Source organism: Seriola lalandi, unplaced genomic scaffold (assembly GCF_002814215.2).
Source record: "Seriola lalandi dorsalis isolate HSWRI2012SDOR001 ecotype SW California unplaced genomic scaffold, Sedor1 jcf7180002054907, whole genome shotgun sequence".
In the NCBI taxonomy this organism is placed as follows: Eukaryota; Metazoa; Chordata; class Actinopteri; order Carangiformes; family Carangidae; genus Seriola; species Seriola lalandi.
Window position 1 is genome coordinate 641894 of NW_019525459.1, and position 20365 is coordinate 662258.

At 42.4% G+C, this 20365-nt stretch overlaps 3 protein-coding genes across 3 annotated transcripts in view; 2 read left to right on the plus strand and 1 right to left on the minus strand.

The window, feature by feature from the left end:
* LOC111672991 (fascin-like) overlaps positions 1-1115 on the minus strand; it is a 6475-nt gene extending 5360 nt beyond the window's left edge. Inside the window, exon 1 of the mRNA XM_023430599.2 lies at positions 37-1115. Within this exon, the coding sequence (XP_023286367.1) occupies positions 37-868 (832 nt within the window). The 5' untranslated portion in view covers positions 869-1115. The remainder of the gene's footprint in view (positions 1-36) is intronic.
* A 5338-nt stretch (positions 1116-6453) lies between these two features.
* On the plus strand, positions 6454-17542 carry iqce (IQ motif containing E). The gene is made up of 21 exons (XM_023430522.2): positions 6454-6863; positions 7405-7446; positions 7610-7655; positions 7758-7907; positions 8898-8999; positions 9189-9259; positions 9640-9753; positions 9830-9880; positions 9972-10042; positions 10130-10202; positions 10507-10547; positions 11586-11737; positions 12323-12378; positions 12493-12722; positions 12875-12982; positions 13860-14160; positions 14286-14372; positions 14604-14731; positions 14852-14937; positions 15989-16087; positions 16411-17542. The coding sequence occupies exons 1-21, from the start codon at positions 6792-6794 to the stop codon at positions 16533-16535; spliced, it is 2205 nt and encodes a 734-aa protein (XP_023286290.1). The 5' UTR covers positions 6454-6791; the 3' UTR covers positions 16536-17542.
* Positions 17543-17892: 350 nt separating this feature from the next.
* ttyh3b (tweety family member 3b) overlaps positions 17893-20365 on the plus strand; it is a 26182-nt gene continuing 23709 nt past the window's right edge. Inside the window, exons 1-2 of the mRNA XM_023430576.2 lie at positions 17893-18448; positions 19761-19947. Of these exons, the coding sequence (XP_023286344.1) occupies positions 19822-19947 (126 nt within the window). The 5' untranslated portion in view covers positions 17893-18448; positions 19761-19821. The remainder of the gene's footprint in view (positions 18449-19760; positions 19948-20365) is intronic.

Genomic DNA, 20365 nt, shown 5'->3' on the forward strand with positions numbered 1-20365 from the left:
CCCCCCCCGTGGCTCTGTGTGGCTGCAGAGCCTCACCTTGCCTCGTGGAGACGTTTCTCTCGTTGCCTGCAGTCAGCACGACCTGCGCGTGGCTGCGCTCCAGGCCAAACAGTTCATCCTTCCCGACCCGGGTGCTCTTCCCAGACTTCATTGTGCCGGTGGGACCCACGGGGGCCAGGTAGCGCCCGTTGCAGTCGCGGAATGCCACTTTTCCGGAGCGGAACTCCAGCATATAGCCGGTATCCTTGTCCGTTTTGGTGGACAGGCTGCCATCGTTGCGAAGGAAGCGATTATCGGAGGTCTCGAGGTGGTAGCGTTGATCACGGTAGACCAGTGTCACAAGCGAGTCGACCCCCCATGGGACATCCCGGTCTATTGACACCTCCTGCGGGCCCCCTTGGACGCTCAGGTGGGCGAAGCGTTTGCGCGCAAAGCTGTACAAGTTGACCTGCGGATGCACAGCCAGGTGCACACTCCATCTCTCCGCCGGTGAGGCCGTTTGCGCAAAACACGTGATCCGGTCCTCGCTGCCGCCGAGGAACCGACCGTAAGGTTCGGACTGAAGCGACCACCGCCCGTCCTCGTGCGCGGTGATAACGAAGCGGCAGTCCCGGCCGCGCGTCTCGCTGTCCGCGGTAACGTTGCCGTCTTTGTCCGTGGCAAGGTAGCGGCCCAGGTGTGAGAGGAGGAACACGACGCTGCCGTCCTCCCCGGTCTGCTCCAGGGTCCAGGTCTGCTTCTTCTTCAGGCTGCTGGCCGAGGCGTTGATCTTGAAGCCGAAGGTCTCCGCCGTCAGATACTTCCCGATGCTGTTGATGAGTCCCAGTGGGATCTGCAGCAGGTCCCCGTCGGCGCCGTTTGCGGACATGATTGTCGTGTGTCCAGAAGAGGAAAGAAAAGAGATGCTGTGGTTGAGACGGACAGAGCGAAAAGGGGAGAGTGAATGTGGGGGCGTCTGAGGGAGGGACAGAGAGAGACAGAGGGAGAGAAAGCTGCTCTGTGCAGACTGACGATGAGTGTCCTCTGACTGAAAATCAAGACTGCCTCTCCAGAGCTGCAGGAGTTGCAGGACTGGGAGTTTTTTTCTAACAGCAGTACACGCCCCAGATGCAGGCAGAGGAGCTGGAGGGAGATTACTGCAATTTTGGCAAACCACCCCACCCCCCAACCCCTGCAACCCCACTGTATACATACACACACATGCACAGTATATCGCATTGAGTGGGCTGTCATCCAAAACATTGCTAATAACTAATTTCCGTCACATCCATATTTCCCCCTACTTTCCCTCCCTCTAATCGAGATCTGCTCACCCTCAGTTCCACATGGATAGATCCATTCACCAACTGACAGACCACTGTTTGTCTCCAGGGCCCTGTTTGTGTGTGTGTGTCTGTGTATGTGTGTGTTTGTGTATGTGTTGGCTATGAAACAGAAACTGATGATCAGTGGGGAACTATGAGGGCACATCTATCTGTGTGGCCAAAGGTATGCTCTTTCTGCTCATACTTTCTTTACTTTTAGTTTGGGGCCTATTTTCATGGTTTGGGACAGGCCTGTTAGTTTCACAAGGGAAATGTTATTAGACTAGTATACACAATTATATTTTAGACAATAGCCTGCTTCAGACTGTAAGAACAGTTTGGGGAAGGTCCTTTCCTGTCCACAAAGCCTGACCCAAAAAGAAATAGTTTTGTGTGGAGGAACTTTTCGGGCCTTCACAGAGCCCTGACCTCAACAGCATCCAGCACTGTTTGGATGAATCAGAAGAGATGTACTCTACATACTCCTAACTATAAATTCTCCCTGCTGCAGGCAAGGCAGTGTGCCTTGTGTCTCTATCTCTCTCCCCTCTCTGCCTTTAATTGCCCCGGTGACTTCTTGTCATGGTAACGTATATGTGCTGTAGGGTGAGAGGTTATATCTGGTATAACGTTCTCTCCCCAACCCCCTCTTTCTCTCTTTGTCAGACAGAAAAAACTCTACACTGTATGATCTAGAAATGCTCAGCTCTGAAGGACTGTGCTGAGTGGAGCTGTGCTCAGCAGTGCATGCAGGTATAACAAAAAAAAATGTGTGTTCTGAATGTGGACATGGGAAATCAGAGGTTCAAAAGCAAATGTAAAGTGTGGATTTCTGTTTTCGGCTTCAGTTGTTTCCTGCCCTCTTCTTTGTGATTACACCCGTTTCCATCTGCTGCTCCGGTCAGGCCCGCCTGCCTCTTCCGTCCTCCTCCCCTGGGCTCCATCATGACTCCTGCCTGCATGTCCACCTTTATTTATACTGGAGAGACTGTTGACAGGCGTGCGTGCTTATCTTTCCTTCACACCTAATACGATAATATTAGCAGGGCAATGCAAAACCCCATGGTTTAGACTTTTGAGCTGTTTTGTTTGTTTCTTCTCCTGTGACAGTCAGAATTTGATTATGTAAGTGGTGCTGTTTTGACTGTCGAAAATATCTGATCAGAGGTTTTGTCCAGCAGGCTTGTCCAAAGTTATCTGTGTCAGCCACAGTGTGAGTGACTCCTATGGTGTCCATCAATACAGAGAAGTTATCCCCAGATTGCCTTTGTAAAACTGAAATAACTTGCACTTACACTGTTGAATGTATTTTGAGGAAACTTGACACTGTCTTCCCCTTGTTTTCCCATAGTGAAAATTCTGCACTAAAGGTGGAAAGATTGGAAAAGTTCATGAGTAGCTCACAGCTGCTGATCGCCTTTGTGTCATTCAATGTTTATGAAATTTACTGACCTGCAAAGGCTGTGTGTGTGTGTGTGTGTGTGTGTGTGCGTGTGCGTGTGTGTGTGCGTGTGCGCATGCCTGTTTGTTGATATGCATGTTATAGTGTCAATCAAATGAAAATTAATCAAGGACAATTGTGATGATTAATGAATTGTTTAAGTCATGTATCAAGTAAGTGCCCAGTGTCTCTGTAAATAACAGTTCATAAAATTATTTCCCCATCAATCAACTCACTGTGAGCAGTTTGTATTTGTCTTTATATTTCAGTGTTTGAAACATCATCTGTAGAAGAGCAGCAGGATATGAAACATCTGGTAGCCTATGATTTGCTGGTGAAGTGATGGAAGAGGAAACGAAGTGGGTCTTGGCCTGCGCTTGGAGAGTCTGAGGGACATGAAGACTTGGATGGCTCCAGGTAAGAGAATCTGAAGGTGGGGCACTTTGAAAAAGCATGGCATGGGCCTGGGCTGCTTGATGCTGGATACAGCTCAGCTCAGGCCACGTCGCCCCCATCTGGACATTCAGAGAACACCAGCAATCATACGGCTGTACATGTTACACGGCTGAAACAGCAACTAATTAAACAACCTTATTCTAAATACAGTCAAAGCCAAATACAAATAGAAAGTACATTTCCTGTATGTGCAGCATTAGAAATGGAGTCCCTCTCACGTCGATTTCATCATTCCTGAGGTTTCTTTCATTTCCAGTTAAAAAGACTTCAGGTGTTTTTCCTCACCAGCTTGCCACACTGCTCCTGTTACTGCCCTTGAGCAAATCAACACAATCATTATTAGAGTTGGTCACTGGGTGCTGCATACTGCCTGTCGGCCTATATTTTTAGGATTGCTATTAAAGTATAACAGAACTTCTTCTGTATGCAATCACTCATAAAACAATTATTAATCAAAAATAATTGCATAAAACACACCAGTAACTGCTGGCTGTTGTGCTGTAGAGAAAATCTCTGAAGTTTGAAAATAACATATTTCTCACAGGTGAAAGACAGTGTTAACCATAGCTTCGCACAGGTGTTACCAGTGGCATTAACTATGACTGTGGATATTTAAGCGTCCCAGTGAGCCACGACAATGTGGCAGTGAACTAATGCCAGGACCCTGAAACTGAAGCAGCTAATTAATGTTATATAATATTTATGCTTGTACTTGTTAGCTCTTGTCTCTATCATGTCTTTTCTTCTACTGAAGTTGGCACGCTAACCAGCTTTCTGTAGCCTACAATCTGCCCTGAAGACGTAGTGGTGTTCAGAGGGTGTATTATAACCACTTGTTTAATAAACACATCGATGGCTAAAGCTCTTGCCAAGCGACAATCACCACCACCCGTTCTGCAGCAGAGAAAACTTACAAATAGCCCCTTAAAAGTAATGGTGTGTTTTCAGGGTCTCTGACCTCCAGGTAACATGTTGTGCAGCTTGACACTCACTAGATGGCAGACATGTTACTTCTACCATGCAACTTTTCTCTCTCTCTCTCACACACACACACACACACACACACACACACACACGTGCATACATCAGATGTTTCTATCACTTGTCCGGGAACAATGAAAGTTAAAATAAATAGATGGAAACATGAAACGCCGGTCAGAAGAGCGCCTGAAGGATGATTTTGCCTGTGTAATGAGCATTGGTTGTTTGAGGCGATCAGTGCATGCTTTTTATTTTTTTTTAGGTTAGTCACACAAAAATATAGAACCTACATCCACAACACAACAGAAACTCACACTGCACAGTATATTTTCCATATTGTTAGGTGCTGATTTTGCAGTGACAACTAGAGATCCAAGTGTTGATTGGAGTGTTGTTTGCTTGCTGACACCACTGATAAGGTGACTATCTTCCAATAGGTGCAGCACGGTATAAACTTGTTTACTTTTAGACTGTCAGACAACAACTATGGAGTGCATGATAATAACAAGTTAATCTTGTTTAATGCTATGCTATGTGGTGAAATCATGTTTGTTCAGTGTTATATACCTATCATCTCTGCGGATACAGTCAAAAGAGGTGATGAGTTTTGTTCCAAAGACCAAGACTAGTAAAACTGAGGTTCTGCAGAGCCACCAGTCAAATAGCCTGCGTTTTGAATTACATGTCCACTGAATGAAAAGACTAGAGTTACAGCATATAGTCTGCTGGTTTGTTAACTCACAGCTGGAGGTTAGTTTCAGCTTTTCTGGGCTCACAACAACCATTTTATTGGACCAGTCTAACTCTTTTGTAAGAAAACTGATCTGCAATGGGTTTATTTGCTCTGGCTGTGTGGATCTGGGGGTCCACCACCTGTATAAACAGCGTGTGTGAGAATATGATACAGTAACAAGAGGTCACCGTCTTCTCTCCAGAGTTTGCAGGGAAGAGGACAGTGTGAGGAACGATGCAAAAGGAGTGGTGAGCACTGTACATGTGAGAATAGGTTTACCAATTTCTTTATTCATTCATATATTCTGAATACGCCCACATCTATCCAGTAATTTACGATTTATCCACATACTTATATCTCCTCTGGTCAAGGCAGTTTAGGTACATCATCTAAATTAAGAGGGTGTTCCTACTTTATGCCACAAGGCTGGTCTATAGAGATGTCAGTGTCCATGCAGTCATGGGCTACTCAAAGTAAAGGATCTATTAACCTTTCTCAATCATTCTTTGAACACCTCTCATCATTTGTACTATGCTGCTGCCTCTTACCTCTCAGGGGACCAAAGAAGAAGAATGGGAATGACAGGTTACCAGGGAAGGAAGATTCTGGAAGCAGAAATAAATGAGAGCTGAATGCTCGCAGAAAGTAAGAGCAAGCAAGAAATGAGCCATATGGGAATAAGAATAAGACAGAGAGAAAACACAGAAGTAAATAGCAAATATTTGGACTGACGGGTTGCTGCTTGAAGTTTGGTTGCATGCCTAAGTTTGACTGAACTGTTGGTGCTAATACACTATGTTACAACATGCGGCATTACATGTATGTTTCAGAATACATTTAGTACTCTTATTTATCAAAAAGGTAAAACAAGAAAAGTAGCTGCAGAAAGATGTAAGTTTTAAAGCTGCTGTGAGGACATGGTCCGTGATCCGTCATGTTTGTACAAAAATGTGTTATAAGTACTTTTATTTAAAGGTTATGTTGTATGATAAATTCATATGTAAAATATTTTAACACTGGAGACAGATGTTGATTTGCTGTGATCAGAGGCGAACAAGCACTGAACAGGGGACAGTGGATCAGTCTCAAAAGTCTCCTTTATCTTCCCTTTTCCTCATCTCCTTCTCTCAAGCTATTGGAGGAAATCGTCTAATCCCCTCCTTTTAACACCTCTTCACCAATGGGCAACCAGAGGAAATGAGTCAGAAAGGATAGGTAGAAAAAGTATTAACATTCAACCCTGGGCTGCGGTTTAGTTATGAGCTCTGTCAAGTTAAACAAAGCTTCACTTGTACAACTGGCTTTAATTTTCAAAATAAAACTTTTGAAACTTGCGTTGACATTTCTTTTAAATATTATATATATTTGCCTCAATTAAAAATACATTTGGTCAATATATTCTATTTAATTTAAAAAAACTAAACATAATTTGATGAGCGCTTGCTATAGTTTAGCGTGTTTATGATTTTACTTTGAAGGCATGCTCATGGTTTCCGGTACCGCTCAGACTTTTTCTAGCTAGTTTAACGCAGCTGATTAACAACTGCCTGGTTGCTAGACGACTAAATCTCCAACAGTGATGTGAAAACAGTAACATCTGCACGGAAAGAAGGCAACGTTTTAACGGATTTCGGGAAGCTATGGTTAAAAGTGTCTGTCACTGCATCACCGGCTCATTACGTGGCGAATCCGCAGTGTTGTGGACGCAAATTTCGAGTTGTAGCATAGCTAACGTTTCTCTTTTGTTGCCCCATGTTTTTACTACTACTAGCAAGAGGGGGAACTGAAGTGAGCTGCTTGACTTGGAAAAAATGAGAGGATTACACACGGAGAAAGTCAAGTTTTCCGACTTAACGTAACGTTTGTTTTCCCTGCGATGTTTAGTGCAACTGCTAAAATGTCTCTGGAGGCGAGTGATGTTCAAACAGATGAAGACTGCGAGGAGCTGGTGAGCCCTTAGCTTTGGTTAGGTCAAGAATAAAACTGACTTTGTCCCTGAGTCTTTAGATTTGTTCTTTAATTTGTGTTTCCTTCTCGTGTCTAACATTTATCACAGCTGCGTCCACACTGAGTTTGTAACTCAAAACAGAACACAACACGATCGTTTATGGCAGTTAGTCCCAACCTTTTTGGCTCGTGACCCCTTAAACTGATGTGACGTCTTCTTGGTTATAATGTCTTGAGAGTATTTCAAAAAATCCTTTTTTAGTTGCCGACTGTTTAACTTGAAGGACTTTTAGACGTCTTGAAATTGTTCAGTGTTGTAGAATATTTTGTATAACAGAAATAGTTTTCTCTGTTTAATCGTCTGGGTAGACCTGAGACTTATATTGGAACCCCATATGGGTTTTTTACACCCAGGTTTATAGGATTAATTTAGATTTAAACCCGGCCTAAATATACAGATTTTTTTAGAATTAAAAATGTTATTTTTCTCACTTCTTTACCTTGGCACACACTCACTCGCCTCTCTCCTCTGTCCAACCTAGGTTGAGGATGGCTTCTCTTTCTCTGCTGATTTTTTGGAAAAGGTAAACAAATCCGCTCCTGTTGTTAGTGATGTGACTGTAGGTTTATACTTTTGTCTGTTCTGTTGGGTTGATGTTTTGGTTCAGGTGTATTTTGTTGTTAATAAACATTTTAGTTTAATACACCTTTCTTCTGCTTCAATGCCTTGTTTTTGTCCTCCATCAGAGAACAAGGAGGAAAAGATCTTCTGGGAAGCCTCCTTCTTCTCCAAGTAAGACCTGCTCAGCTGCTCTGTGGGGAATTTTTGCAGTTTATGTAACAAACCTGCTTTCCAAATTCCATGATTGTTAATATATGGTTTGTATGCATGTAGGGTCTCCATACCTCTCCAGCCTGAATGTGAACCCCAGAAGAGCAGCAGTGGCGGCCTGGAGACTACCGAGGGCGTCCTTGGGGGACGCCAGAGGGGAAAATACTGGGGAGAGTGGCTCAGCTCGTCTCACATCCCTCAGCAACGGCCATGGTAGGCACCATATAAACACAGCCTTAGCCACGTCTCTCCTCAGGAGGGATAGATGGAGGAGTGGCTGCTGGAAAGAGATATGGATAAAAGTGAGAGACTCAGACTGTTTGCTCAGCTGATAACTGGTTTGCTGACTTTGTAGGTGTCCTGCTCAGGACTGATGTCTGTGGAGAACTGATGATAAGCAACTCTGCAAGTGTTATAAAAATATTATATTTGGCTTGATCTTTCTGGGATTTCACTTTGTTACAGCTGACATGTTAACAATAGCTGACACGAGAAACGGCAGCATTTATTTGGAGTGGTGTTTTCTTCCACCTGAGGAATGTCAGTCCAATTCCCAGCCTGCCTTTAGCTCTGTTTTGGTCTCAACCCATTACCAAAGCAAAGATCTGTGTTTATAGCTCCCCCGGTGCTCCTCTACGTTCACTTGCTAATCACTAACTTTGTCTGTCAGCTATATGGTGTTAGTTGTTTGCCGAAAATATCTACCTTCTGTTGGAAGCCAGTGATTAAGAGCAGAATTTGCAAGCTGCACAACGAAAGCAGGGAGCTAAAACAGACTAAAAAGCTCCAAAGCGTTCCATTTTGCACATCAGTCATTTGATCAGCTGTTATAAAGAAACACTGGATTGGTGGAGCTTGAAAAACGAGTTTAATGCATGAATCGACTGCAGCATTGAGCTGTGTTGGAGAAAATCTCTATATACTTCATTACCTTATTTATCCCATCAAGGTCACCTGTGTGCAGCAGCTCATCATCCAGGTCAACAAATACAAACGATAAAAAAACACTGTTAATCACACAGTTAATACCAATCAAAGGTTATAAATGTTAATTGATTGATATTGATAAATAAAAGTAAATATATATATATATATATATATTAAAAAAAAAAAGAAGCTGTTTAAAACATACAGTAATGAAATTGCACAGAAGCATAAAAAATCTTGTTGTTTACAAGCTCTCTTCATCTTCCTCTTTTCCAGATCTTTCCCAGATGCTGAGATCAGAGTGTGATGTGACACCGGAGTTTCTCAAACAGACCCTGAGCATGAGGAAACACAAACATCTGCACTCTGCATCTAATGGTGAGAGAATGTGTTGGTGTGACAGTGGCGAGGGGAAAGGTCAGGCCTTTTGTGAGGCTGGGCGACAGTAGCAGAAAGCGACATGATCTCATTAACCATCAGTTGTTTCATACCTGCAAGGTGAGAATGTAATTGAAGTGCATTTGTGTGACTGTGTGCTGTTTCCCTATTTGCCCCTGTGTGTTGCAGGCTTCACCTTCAGCACAGGTGACCACAGAGAGAAGGAAGACATGTATGATGAGATTATTCGCCTCAAGAAGGTAAAGAGCTACACAATGAATGTTGTTGTGTATTCAGAAAAAAGAAGCACGGTGATAGAGGTTGTCAGCACTAGCAGGCTAGGAGCTTTTTCTTCAGAAACTAAATGAAAGCGTACATCTCCGGTCTGCTGAAATGTCCTTGAGTAGGACAATGAATGTTTATCAGTTCCATTTTGCCGTTCTGTAGCTGACTCAAACCTTTATTACTCTGCTAAAACTAAAAGGGCTTTAAGACATTTTTCCTTATGTGGATTTACAGTTTGGCATTTCAAGTGTATTCAGACATTGCACCTCCACCTTTGCATATGCACTCTTTTATGCAGTCTCTCCTTTTATGCCTTTCGTAATGTGTGATTAATCTCTAGTACTGTTCTCTGCAGAGTCTCCAGGCGCAGAAGTCTGACAACCAGCAAATGAAAGTGAAACTACGCCGCCTGGAGGAAGATAATGCTAAAAGAGAAAAACAGATAGAAGAACTGTTGGATCCCTCTAAAGTATGATCATTAAATTTCCTCTGATTTTTGTCATAGAAATTTAATACTTTAAAAACCGTATGATCTTTCTCTGTAGGGATCTGACTACACTCGTAGTTTGGTGGATAAGAAAAAAGAAGGGAGTGTGGTGAGTATTTGTAGTCTGTTAGTGCAAATACCAGAGATTAGTTTTAGGATGCATCCTAAACAGGCTTATGAAACGGATTCTTTCTGTCAAGGTTCTCAATGGGCTGAAGCAGAGGATCCTGAAGTTGGAGCAGCAGTGTAGAGAGAAAGAAAATGCCCTGAGGTAAAATTTCTGACCGTCTATACATCAGTCCATTTGGTCCATTAGCGAAGCTGCAAGATATTTAGTTTATTCCCTCTTATTCTCCAGTAAACTGCAAAGTGAGCTGAGAACTACCAACTTGGAGGAGCTAAAGATCACAGTGGAAACCTACTCTGAAGAGGTAACATGCTGCTTTTTGTTATTTTTTCCACCTGAATGTTAAAGTTAAAATTCTTTTGGCATGTTACTGCATACAGATTTTCCAAAGTAGAACACCTGAAACAACCACCACAGGAATGAGAGAAAGAAGCCGACACTAAAAATAGTGCTTGGTTGAAAGAATTGTTCCTCGTCCTGCTCTGTGTTTCTGCTCCTGCTGTGAGAGCTAATGATATCGTCATGTTGACTTTGGTTGCAGAGTGTAAGTTCAGCTGTGGAAAAGGAAATCTCACCTAATGCGTGTGTTTGTGTGCCTCGTCTTTCAGATCCAGAGACTGAGGGTGCTACTAGAAGCCGCAGAGAAAAGGTATACATGACTGAAAACGGCAGGATCATGCTTAAGTAGCATGCTATGGACGTTTGGTGTCACAGGAAGTTGTAACAGCTTACAGTGATACAGGGACCCTAAATGGAATTTGTGTTGGTCTGCATGGGTAAAGGCGGGTCACCCGACATGCGTCTGACAGTGCTTTGGTATAAGAGTCATCACTGTCTTTTATCTTATAATAACTACAGGATTACTATACAGTTACTGTACAAATGTTTTAGGGTTACTGGAACCTTATAGTTGAGTTTGGTTTTGACTTGTACTTGAATATAAATGTAGGTTTTTGAGTTTTCCTACATCAACTTCTTATAAGGTTAACAACTAAGAAAAAGTCCTATAAAATTACACCTCAGTGTCAGGTTGAATGTGCAGTGTGAATCATATATACTTCACTTTTGTGGAACTGAAATTTCACAACTTTGTTAATCAGTTATTTATAAGTTTGTCAAATTTAGTTTGACAGTGTGTGCAGTATTCAGATACAGATCAAGTCAGTCACTTTCCTCTCCCTTCATCAACATGCAGGAAGGTAGAGAGGAACTATTTTTTTACTTTTATCCTGGATTTAAAGGATGGCCACGGTCACAGATCAGAGGACAGGGTTGCAGGATTTGTGGTAAATGTCTAAAACAAGAGACCATCTGGTAATGGGATCACATCAGCCATGACGCCCCTCAACATTTTCGCATTCACACCCATCTTCGAACTCAGCCTTCATTTTGATCTCAACTACACAACTGTAAAGTTTCGTTGCTGTATCTTTCATGGTTGTTACGCTATCACTGTGACAAAATCTGCCCACACACAGAAACATAAACCTACCACGGTACTCAAAACTGCCTCACACACACACACACACACACACACACACACACACACACACACACACACACTAACTAAAAGGTGAAAACAAAACGAGCCATGCTGTCACAGCTGGCAAATACTATCATCCACTCGTTTATTAATTCTGTCTTTCTCATGAAGTCTTCCCCTCCCTCTGTCTCTTCCTGTGTGCAGTAGTCGAGCAGAGAGTAAATGCTCCCAGAGACAGCAGAAAGCTTTAAGCTCCATGGTTCATCGTCTGTCTGAGAACCTGAAGCAGCTTCAGCAGGAGAACACAACACTCAGAGAAGAACTCAACACTGACAGTCCTGCTGGAGGGATCAAAGGTCTTTTCTCACACACAAAACCACACTGACATGCCAGACCCAGAGCTTCCAGAGTCAGCCACACTCAAGACATTTACTTCATTCATTCCTTTTATCAGTTTCTAGTTTAACTCTTGCTGTTCTGCCTCTAAACGTGACACCTTTGACTCTGTTCACTACAGCTTTGTTGGTTTACAATTTTGAAAGCTGGAGTCAATTTATGACATTTTGAAAAGTGTATTCCATACACAGGAAGGTATCACATTTTGTGAGTATTTGCTGGCGTTCATAGTCCTCTATAATATTAAACAGAATATTTTTGGGATTTGTTTTGTTGGTCAGACAAAACAAGCAATTACAAGTTGTCAACATGGGCTTTGTGGAAATGTAATAGGCTTTTTTAACTATTTTCTGACATTATTTAAATAATAAACCGACTACTGGAGAAAATGATTGACAGATTAATCCACTATGAAAACAATCTTCAACTGCAGACCTAATCAATTCTCAACCCTGAATTAAAGTATGTAACACCATTGTGGTATTGTATTCTGTACTGTGATGCAGATGAAAAAATGTGTGTCTTTGTGTGATTATGTTCCCTAGGTTACAGAGAGTGGAGTAAACAGAGACTGTTGCGCAGGTTGCTGGAAGTGGAGAAGGTGAGAGGAAACTAACTAGTTTTAACCATATGTGACTTACACCAGCTAACAAGTGATGTAAACACATAGAGATTACAGCTTCATCACAGACTGACTGCTCTCTCCTCCTATCAGAGGCCGGAGGACAGCAGAAGACACACCCAGTCAGCAAAGAGCAGCAGCCGATTGGATCAGGAGGTCCAGGCCACACCCACTGAGATTCTGAGATTTACCATGGCAACAGAGGCAGTGGTCTCCGTGGGAACAATCACTGAAGAAGGGGAGGAGGATTCAGATCTGAGAGAACGCGTCAGCCAATTGGAGAAGGAGAGGGTGGAGCTTCAAGAGATGCTGTCAAGTAAAGAGTGAGTGAGAAGCAACATGATGTACAATACAAACATCTTCTCAAGCCTTTGTCAATCTCAATTGACCAAATTGAGGTTGACAAAGGCTATGAGCATAAAGCTACTGAGTTTTGTTTGTGAGACTAAATCTGTGTTGTGTTTCTGCATTTCAGTGATGAATTGAGACAGTTGAGGACAGAAAGAGAGGAACTGGAGAAAGAGACAGAACGATGGAAAGCTGAACAAACGAGTGAACGGGACAATGAAAAACAGCAGCATAAGTATGTTTTGCTTGCTGAGTGTAACATTTTTATGTCTGCTCTTTGTAAGCTTGAAATGTATAAGGTCCGGAATGGTTCTGCGTGTTTTTAAGTCATACATATATTCATCATCTTTGAACGTTATATTGCTGTTTATATCAAGAACTTTCTAAAACTATTGATGGACTATTTATTTACATTTGAAACAGTAGTTTTAACAGGGAATTTTGATTATGCCCATTGTAGAGATCATGCATTTGTCATACAGAGGCTTTGTCCCACCAAACACAGTAGAGATCCACCTGAGAATTGTCTTCATGTAAATAATGGTTAGATATATAACCTCCAGGCCACAAACGGGGATAACCGAAAGAGATGGGGCAGTGTCCGAGATGTGGGTGATAGTCTAATCAACATTATAAATAAATTAGATAATAAAGAAGAATCGTTTACAGATGTCGTTTGCTCTACAAACTAAAGCATGGTCAGCTGGAAAAAGTCACTTTTATAGTTTCTTTAACCTAAATTAACCATCTAAGTAACAAGTCCACAGGCTGCTCATACTAAACTTGTTTTCTGGTGTACAAGTCAGATATGGTTAAAACAGTAAGGCTTGGCTCAGTCCAAGCACATAATGTCTGCCTGCTACCATGGTGCAGTTGGCTGAAATCAAATCTCACCACATGCACATGCAGACCGCTCAGAGAATAAATTGTATATTGAGCTCTAAACCAAAGTCATAGGTTTCGAAAGTCTCTGCTAACTAATTGCTAACTGTGAAAGGACCTCTGCTATGGCTGCTGGTTCTGTTTTGTCATCTATTTATGTATTGTGTATGTGTGTGTGTGTGTGTGTGTGTGTGTGTGTGTGTGTGTGCATGTGTTTGTGTGTTTCTCAGACAGGAGTTGGAGCAATTGTGGGTGAGGATCCGAAGTCTGGAGGACGACAAAATCAAACCTGCACTAGCTGAGCTCTCCTCTCCTTCTGCCACAACAGCAGGGGACCATGAGGACAGTCTGGGCAGATCAGGTCAGACGGAGACAGAGGAAAGGGACGATGGCGGTAGAGAGAAGGAAGGAGACAGAGGTGAAGATTTGGATAGAAATGTAGAGGAGAAGAGGAGTGAGAAAAGACAACATAAAGAAAGAGAGAAAGCAGCAAGGATCATCCAGACAAACTGGAAGGAGCATAGAAACAGGGTATGTAACACACCACAGTTATGTAAAAGAAGTTATTGATGTGTGAGAGAATTATTACATAAAAATATCCAGACACTCTGTCCCAGATTTCTGTCTATCTCCATCTCTTTGCATTCTATCTTAAGGACATTGTGATGTTGCAGTCAGCATTAAGAGGCCATCTCCTCAGAGAGGCGCAGCTCAAGGACCTGCTGAAAGACACGCACATTAAGGTTTCACCCACACACAAACATTTCCACACAGTAAAGTTGTGAGAATCCGATCACACATCAGAATGGTCATATTCAATCACCAGTATTATTCTTGGTAATAATATCACAAGTACTTTTTAAACTATGGGCCATTTAAAAAGCATTTTCTGGGATCTTACTGTAAGCTCCCGAAGTCTCCTCACTTGTTTGTCAATCTATGAATCTCATCTCTTCATCATCTCGTCTTTTCAGGCTGTAGAAGCAACAAACCGCAGTGATGTAGCTTCCTCTGTAGGTGGAGAGATGGATGCGGTTGCCTTGACGATGATACAGTCTGCTTTCAGGGGACACCTGGCTCGCTGTAGTCTTGCAATAGAGAGGTGACTCATTTATATACACACAAAATAAAAATAAAAAATACATTCAAACATACAGAACATAATGCAGTATTGTGCGTGTGTGTGTGTGTGTGTGTGTGTGTGTGTGTGTGTGCACTTTAGCTCAGGGTTCTCTGTGCCTTCTCCAATGGGAAACAGTTTGCCCACGCCGGTACCAAGAAGAGCTCGCTCAACACCCAGCAGAACAGGTCAGGTTCACACGTACCTTGTTGTGATCAAATATTTGTTGTATATATGAACGCACTCGCAGAACAGAGCAGAAACAAACAAACACGGTACACCGCAAAAAGACTTCCTGCTCCTCTGTCTTAACCCCATCCTATGGTCATGTAGCTCAAACACAAATTATTATATGTGTGTTTTTTGCGTTTATAGCATACACTTAATTTCAGTGAATGCGTTTAATGCCTCTGTGCCTTATATGTGTGAGTTCCCTGTTAAAGTCATGATCAGCAGTGTGTACTTTAGTAATATGGGATTCCTTGACGTTGGAGGTGTAGAAAGGCTTTGTCAGGAAACACATCATCGATACAACCACTCAAGATTGTCAGTGAGGGTTCAGGCTTGATGTTTGCTGAGTATGCAACACCATGGCATCGCCTTGCTCTCAACCTCAGAATTACTCATGATGTCTTCCCTGACAAGTTTATGAGTAGTTATGGATATCTCTGGCCCACTGATCTAATTTCAGGGTGCCTGTCTCCTCTGCACCAACCAGAGCTTTGATAGCTCCCTATTAAAGACTGATGAGGGCACTCAGCAGCCCTGTGGACCAGTACTGTCTTCCTCACATCACCCTCTAAAAATATAAAGTTACCACTGCTCAAGAGCCTTGTTCTAAGCTTCAGTCTGACTTAATTGACCCTGCAAGACTCCACTGCTTTCACCATCTCTCCCCCAGATTCCCTGAATTTCTAATAGGTTGACAGCAGATGGGTGCATAGAGCAGAGAAGTGATGTCAGCAGTTTCCCTGCATGTTTATAGACTTCCCCTCCATTTGATGTTATGCAGGCTTCACGGATTTTGGACTGCACCATCTTCACTTGTGATCCTGAAAAAGTTATTTTATCTTAAAGTTTTTGCAAGGAGAAGTAGGGTTGTGATTTAAGCACGACATGGTCCAAGGTCCATATATTTGTACGCATCTTGTTAAAAGTACTGCAGCTGCATCATTTGTACGGACATGTTTGAGGACGTGTCTGACTTGAGGACTGGTTATGTGTTGCTTTGTTGTCAAGGTGCTGCATCCCTGCATAACGACAAAAAAAAACTGGGTGATGAAGAAGACCTGTGGCCTGTCTCCAGCAATCATGCCTCCAGAATGACACCCACAACAGGTTAGACAGAGAGGGGAAATATGTTTTACTGTGTGAACTGTTAAAAGCACATAAAATCTTTGAGTCCTCCCCTATTTTATATGTGCTGATGTATCTGTATGTAGAGTTAAAGCAGTGTGTTAGAATAAAATGTTTGCTGGAGGGAACTATGCTGAAACCAGAGCCAAATCATTTTAAAATCTGAAATATTTATATAGAAGTATGCATATTGTAAATTGCAGACTGCTTAAAATTGTACATTTTAGGGCTCTTTAGGTTAAATGGAGTTAAATAATATGATGCCCAGGCGATTAATCACAAGTATACCTGTATATCTCCTGTAGACCAGACAGAGCTCCATTGCACAGCTGAGACTGGAGGAGCTGCTGCAGTGGATTCTGATGATTCGGATGATATCATCGTGTCTCCCTCGCGTCCTCTGAGAAGCAGAGAAGTCTTAATCTTATAGACCTCCTGAGTTGTGTGAGTTAGTGTGTACGTGTGTGTGTGAGAGAGACAAAGTGTAGGCAGGAAGAATTTCTGCTGTGTTCTTACTCAGAGCCTAAATGTCAGAGGTTTAAATGGCCATGTTTTTGTCAGGGTTCCTATTGAACATGCAAATGATAGCTGGGATATTCCAATATTATTCAAGATAATAGTGGAACATACACAATATTTGCCTATTTTGTCGTCTTTAAGAGCTTCTCCAACAGTAATAACCAGCATATTCTGGGAAGTCAGGTACAGGATCTTTTATGACATGGAAATACATGGCACATCTACACCTCACTTTCATCATGCTCTTATTCAGGATACTGTCACAATAGAGTCTTGACTGACTGATCACCCAGTTTAGTGTTTAAATGCTTGGACCAGAGGTTTAGGGAGTTATCGTCAAAGTGGAGGAAAACGCACTAATGTGAACAGGAAATGAACCACCCTATTCATTTTGATCTGTTATTCTTGTGGTTTATCATTTGAGCCAGATATTCTCAGTGGTTTGCCAAAGTGCCTCCTGCATGAATATTCAGATTTAAATTACAGAAGTAAATGCTTTAATTTCTGTTAAGATGACTAGTCAAAGTGAGGCGGATCACTGTAAAGTCCTCTGCATTTGACAGGCTTGAAATAATTAATCAATTTTGACATGCCAGATGTGTAACACATAAATTTCCTTACACTAATATATCATGTTTGCTTATTAAATTATGACTGATTCCGAGGTATGACTGAGGGGATGATGCACTCAACTGATGCACTATTGAGCGAAACTGTGAATAAATTATAGATAAGCCTGCTGCAATATTCAACACACAGTCAGTACAACAGAGGATACACAGGGAGTATGTGTTATGCCAATGTTTGTTCTCTGAAATAGACTAATGATAACCAGTAGGGAGGTCAACAAAAAAAGTGCAGGAGTGCAGTTTCCACATGTATGTAACTTGATTTCTGAGACACTCAATAAAATGCTTTTTTTTTTTTTTTTTTAAATACCTTCTTTGGTCTGATATTTTTCTTGCTGGTAAGATTTACTCAAGTACAGTACAGTTTGAGGTACTTGTAGTTACTTTTTAGATGAATAATTTCAGTGGAAATATGCTGTAAGAAAAGCTTATAAAATTACGCCTATGAGTTGTTGGCAGTTTTTACACCTCAGGGTCACCATAAGTGTCCCTTAAAAATCTGAATGCACCCTTCACTGCTGGAAAGGTCCTTGGTGTAACATGTACTACCGTGATTTCAACGTAAGGGGGTGGTCTCTCTGCGCATTTGCTCACTCACACTCTCACAGTCTCTCTCTCTCTCTCTCTCACTGTCTCACACATACACACACACTGAGAACTGGAGCTGCCGCAAAGCCCCGTCCTCCAGGGCTTTTTAAACACCGTGTTTGCTTCACGCTCCAACAATATCATCCAATTGAAGAGCCGCAGCGCTAAATGCACTGAACCGACGGTCACCGTGGGAACAGCGCGGACGAGCACAAACCGTCATGGTTTAAGAGAAAGACAACGACGGCATCGTCAAGTGTAAAAAAAAAAAGAAAGAAAAGATACTGGGTTGCGGGTCAACGAGTTTAACCCTTAATCTTCCGTAGCATTGTTGCTGACTGGTAAGGTAGTCCAAACGGGAAGGCGTCTCGGTGAAATGTGAGCGGACTGGGTCCGTGACCGTTATTCCATTATTTTCAATGTGGTTGGGACCGCAGCCGACTCGCTCGTTGCAGCTAGCTCGGTACGGCCGCGTTGATGCAGCAGCGCACGGCTGTGGGGTTCAAATCCACCACCGGATCTGGGAAGACAATAGGTGAAATATACGCCGGCCTGGACTCCCAAGACTACAGTAAACGAGAGTCTGCATCCGCTTGGGCTTCACTAGGTGAGTTGCAACCGGTTCCTATTCCTCAACACACGGGCTTTGATGTCCACAGACATGTAGCCCTGAAGCCAGCTCCTGCCTTTTCTCCTCCTCGTTGCCTTGACGACTCTGTCAGACTGCGGTAGTTTTAACGGACAAAGCGGGATAATGCTAGCTAATCCGGGTTTTTGCTAACATTTTATTGACTCGACGTAGAAGAATGAATAAGGCTTGCTGCATGAATATGTGAGGATACCCGCGATTGAGTTGACCTACATGTGTGGGTACAGTAAAATCAATGTAATAGAGAGAGTCGTGCCTGTGTGTCGGGTTTGACATAACGGCCATTTCACCGTCCACATCACGTTTATCTCACCGAGCCTGTCTTTTACAGCACGGGCGTAAATTGGGAGATGCGATGTAGCTGTCAGCCATGCTATTGTCATTTCATAATTCATGTACAGTAGGACTGAATACAGTATGACCTCATAGGTTTAATATTTGCTTACAATGGGCTATTTAAAAACATTTCAGGACAAAGATTCCCTAGTCGATACTGAAAGGTTTATTGGTAATAAGAGTAGAAATAAAAAGTGAACTGTTTTATGACATTAATATACTGACCACAATTATCATGATACAGGCACATTACATGCCATATTACACAGCAGTAAACCACAATACACCAGGGACTCTGAAGGAAAACACCCCTTAAATGGCAAAATAATAGTATTTATCCAATTCATCAGAAGCACTCTCAGTTTAACAAAGATAATTGAAATGAAGTAATGTGTCATATTGCAGTGTTTTGGCCCTCTTAACCACACACTCCACAGCAACATGTTCAGGAATGTCATTGGTAGGTAAGGACATGCACTGAGTGGAGAAGGGATACCCTGTTTTTCACAAGTGAAGTCTTTTCATTCGATGCAAATCTAAAATAAGCAAATTGTCATGAGAAATTTAAATGATATATGACATTTAGAAATCAGCAATACTTTGTAAGTGTATTTTCTAACTCACGGCCAGGTGGTGTATGGGATACTTTGGCATGTTAATGTTGATTGACATGTTTGTTCCACCCTTGTTAGTGACTAATAACTGATAACTGATCACATTGGCCTTGTAATAATGTCAGTCATGAGGTTTTGGTTGTAGACAGTATTAGCACTAAGGACTGTGGACACTGTACCTTCATCTTTCATGTTTGTCAAAAATTACATTTATAATAGTTGTTTACCAGCTTTGCCACAGCCATGCCAGGAGTTGTGAATTATGCATGATGTAATTTCTTTGCCCCGTTAACTTACAGCGGTCGTGAATTTCTTTTCAGTGTCTGTGTGAGGAATCGGGGTTATTGAGTGAAGTGACAGCCGGCAGGTCATTGCATCAGTATGGCGGCTGTAGTGAACTACTCCCCACCTTGGTGGGTGAATCTACTGCACCGATTGCCTCATTTCAATATCGAATTCCAGCTGGTGAGCAGTGACTTCAGACCTGAGGACTCTGAGTACCAGAAGGTAAGACAAATACGGGGGAATAATAACCTCCCACTCAGAATTCATCATCCCCTTCATCATGCAGCATCACCTAATCATCCTACCTCCTGCCACCTACCCACACTGTAATTTCACAGCAGAGTGGCAAAGTAGTGACTGAGGCTGTCCTGCAACCACAGAGTTGTGGGTTCCCTCCCTGCATCGATCAGTGCTCTGTGTGCGTGTGTGTGTGTGTATGTGTGTTTGTGAGTGTGAGAGAGACAGAGGAGTGTCCTTGATCAAGGCACTGAACCCCTACCTGCTCCATCGTTGTTATTAGTCGATTAGTCAGGTGATTCCCATCCTGGGGTTCAGGACCCCTAATGGTTGCAATGTAAATCTCAGGCGTTGTGAGATTAATAGCAATTTATTTAAAAAAAAAAAAAAAAGTCAAAACATT

Bases quoted from the DNA above. Each gene is read 5' to 3' on its own strand.
- iqce (XM_023430522.2), top strand. From the start codon at position 6,792: ATGTTTAGTGCAACTGCTAAAATGTCTCTGGAGGCGAGTGATGTTCAA. The intron at 9,260-9,639 runs GTAAAGAGCTAC...TGTTCTCTGCAG, and splicing joins AGATTATTCGCCTCAAGAAG to AGTCTCCAGGCGCAGAAGTC. The intron at 14,161-14,285 runs GTATGTAACACA...TTCTATCTTAAG, and splicing joins GGAAGGAGCATAGAAACAGG to GACATTGTGATGTTGCAGTC.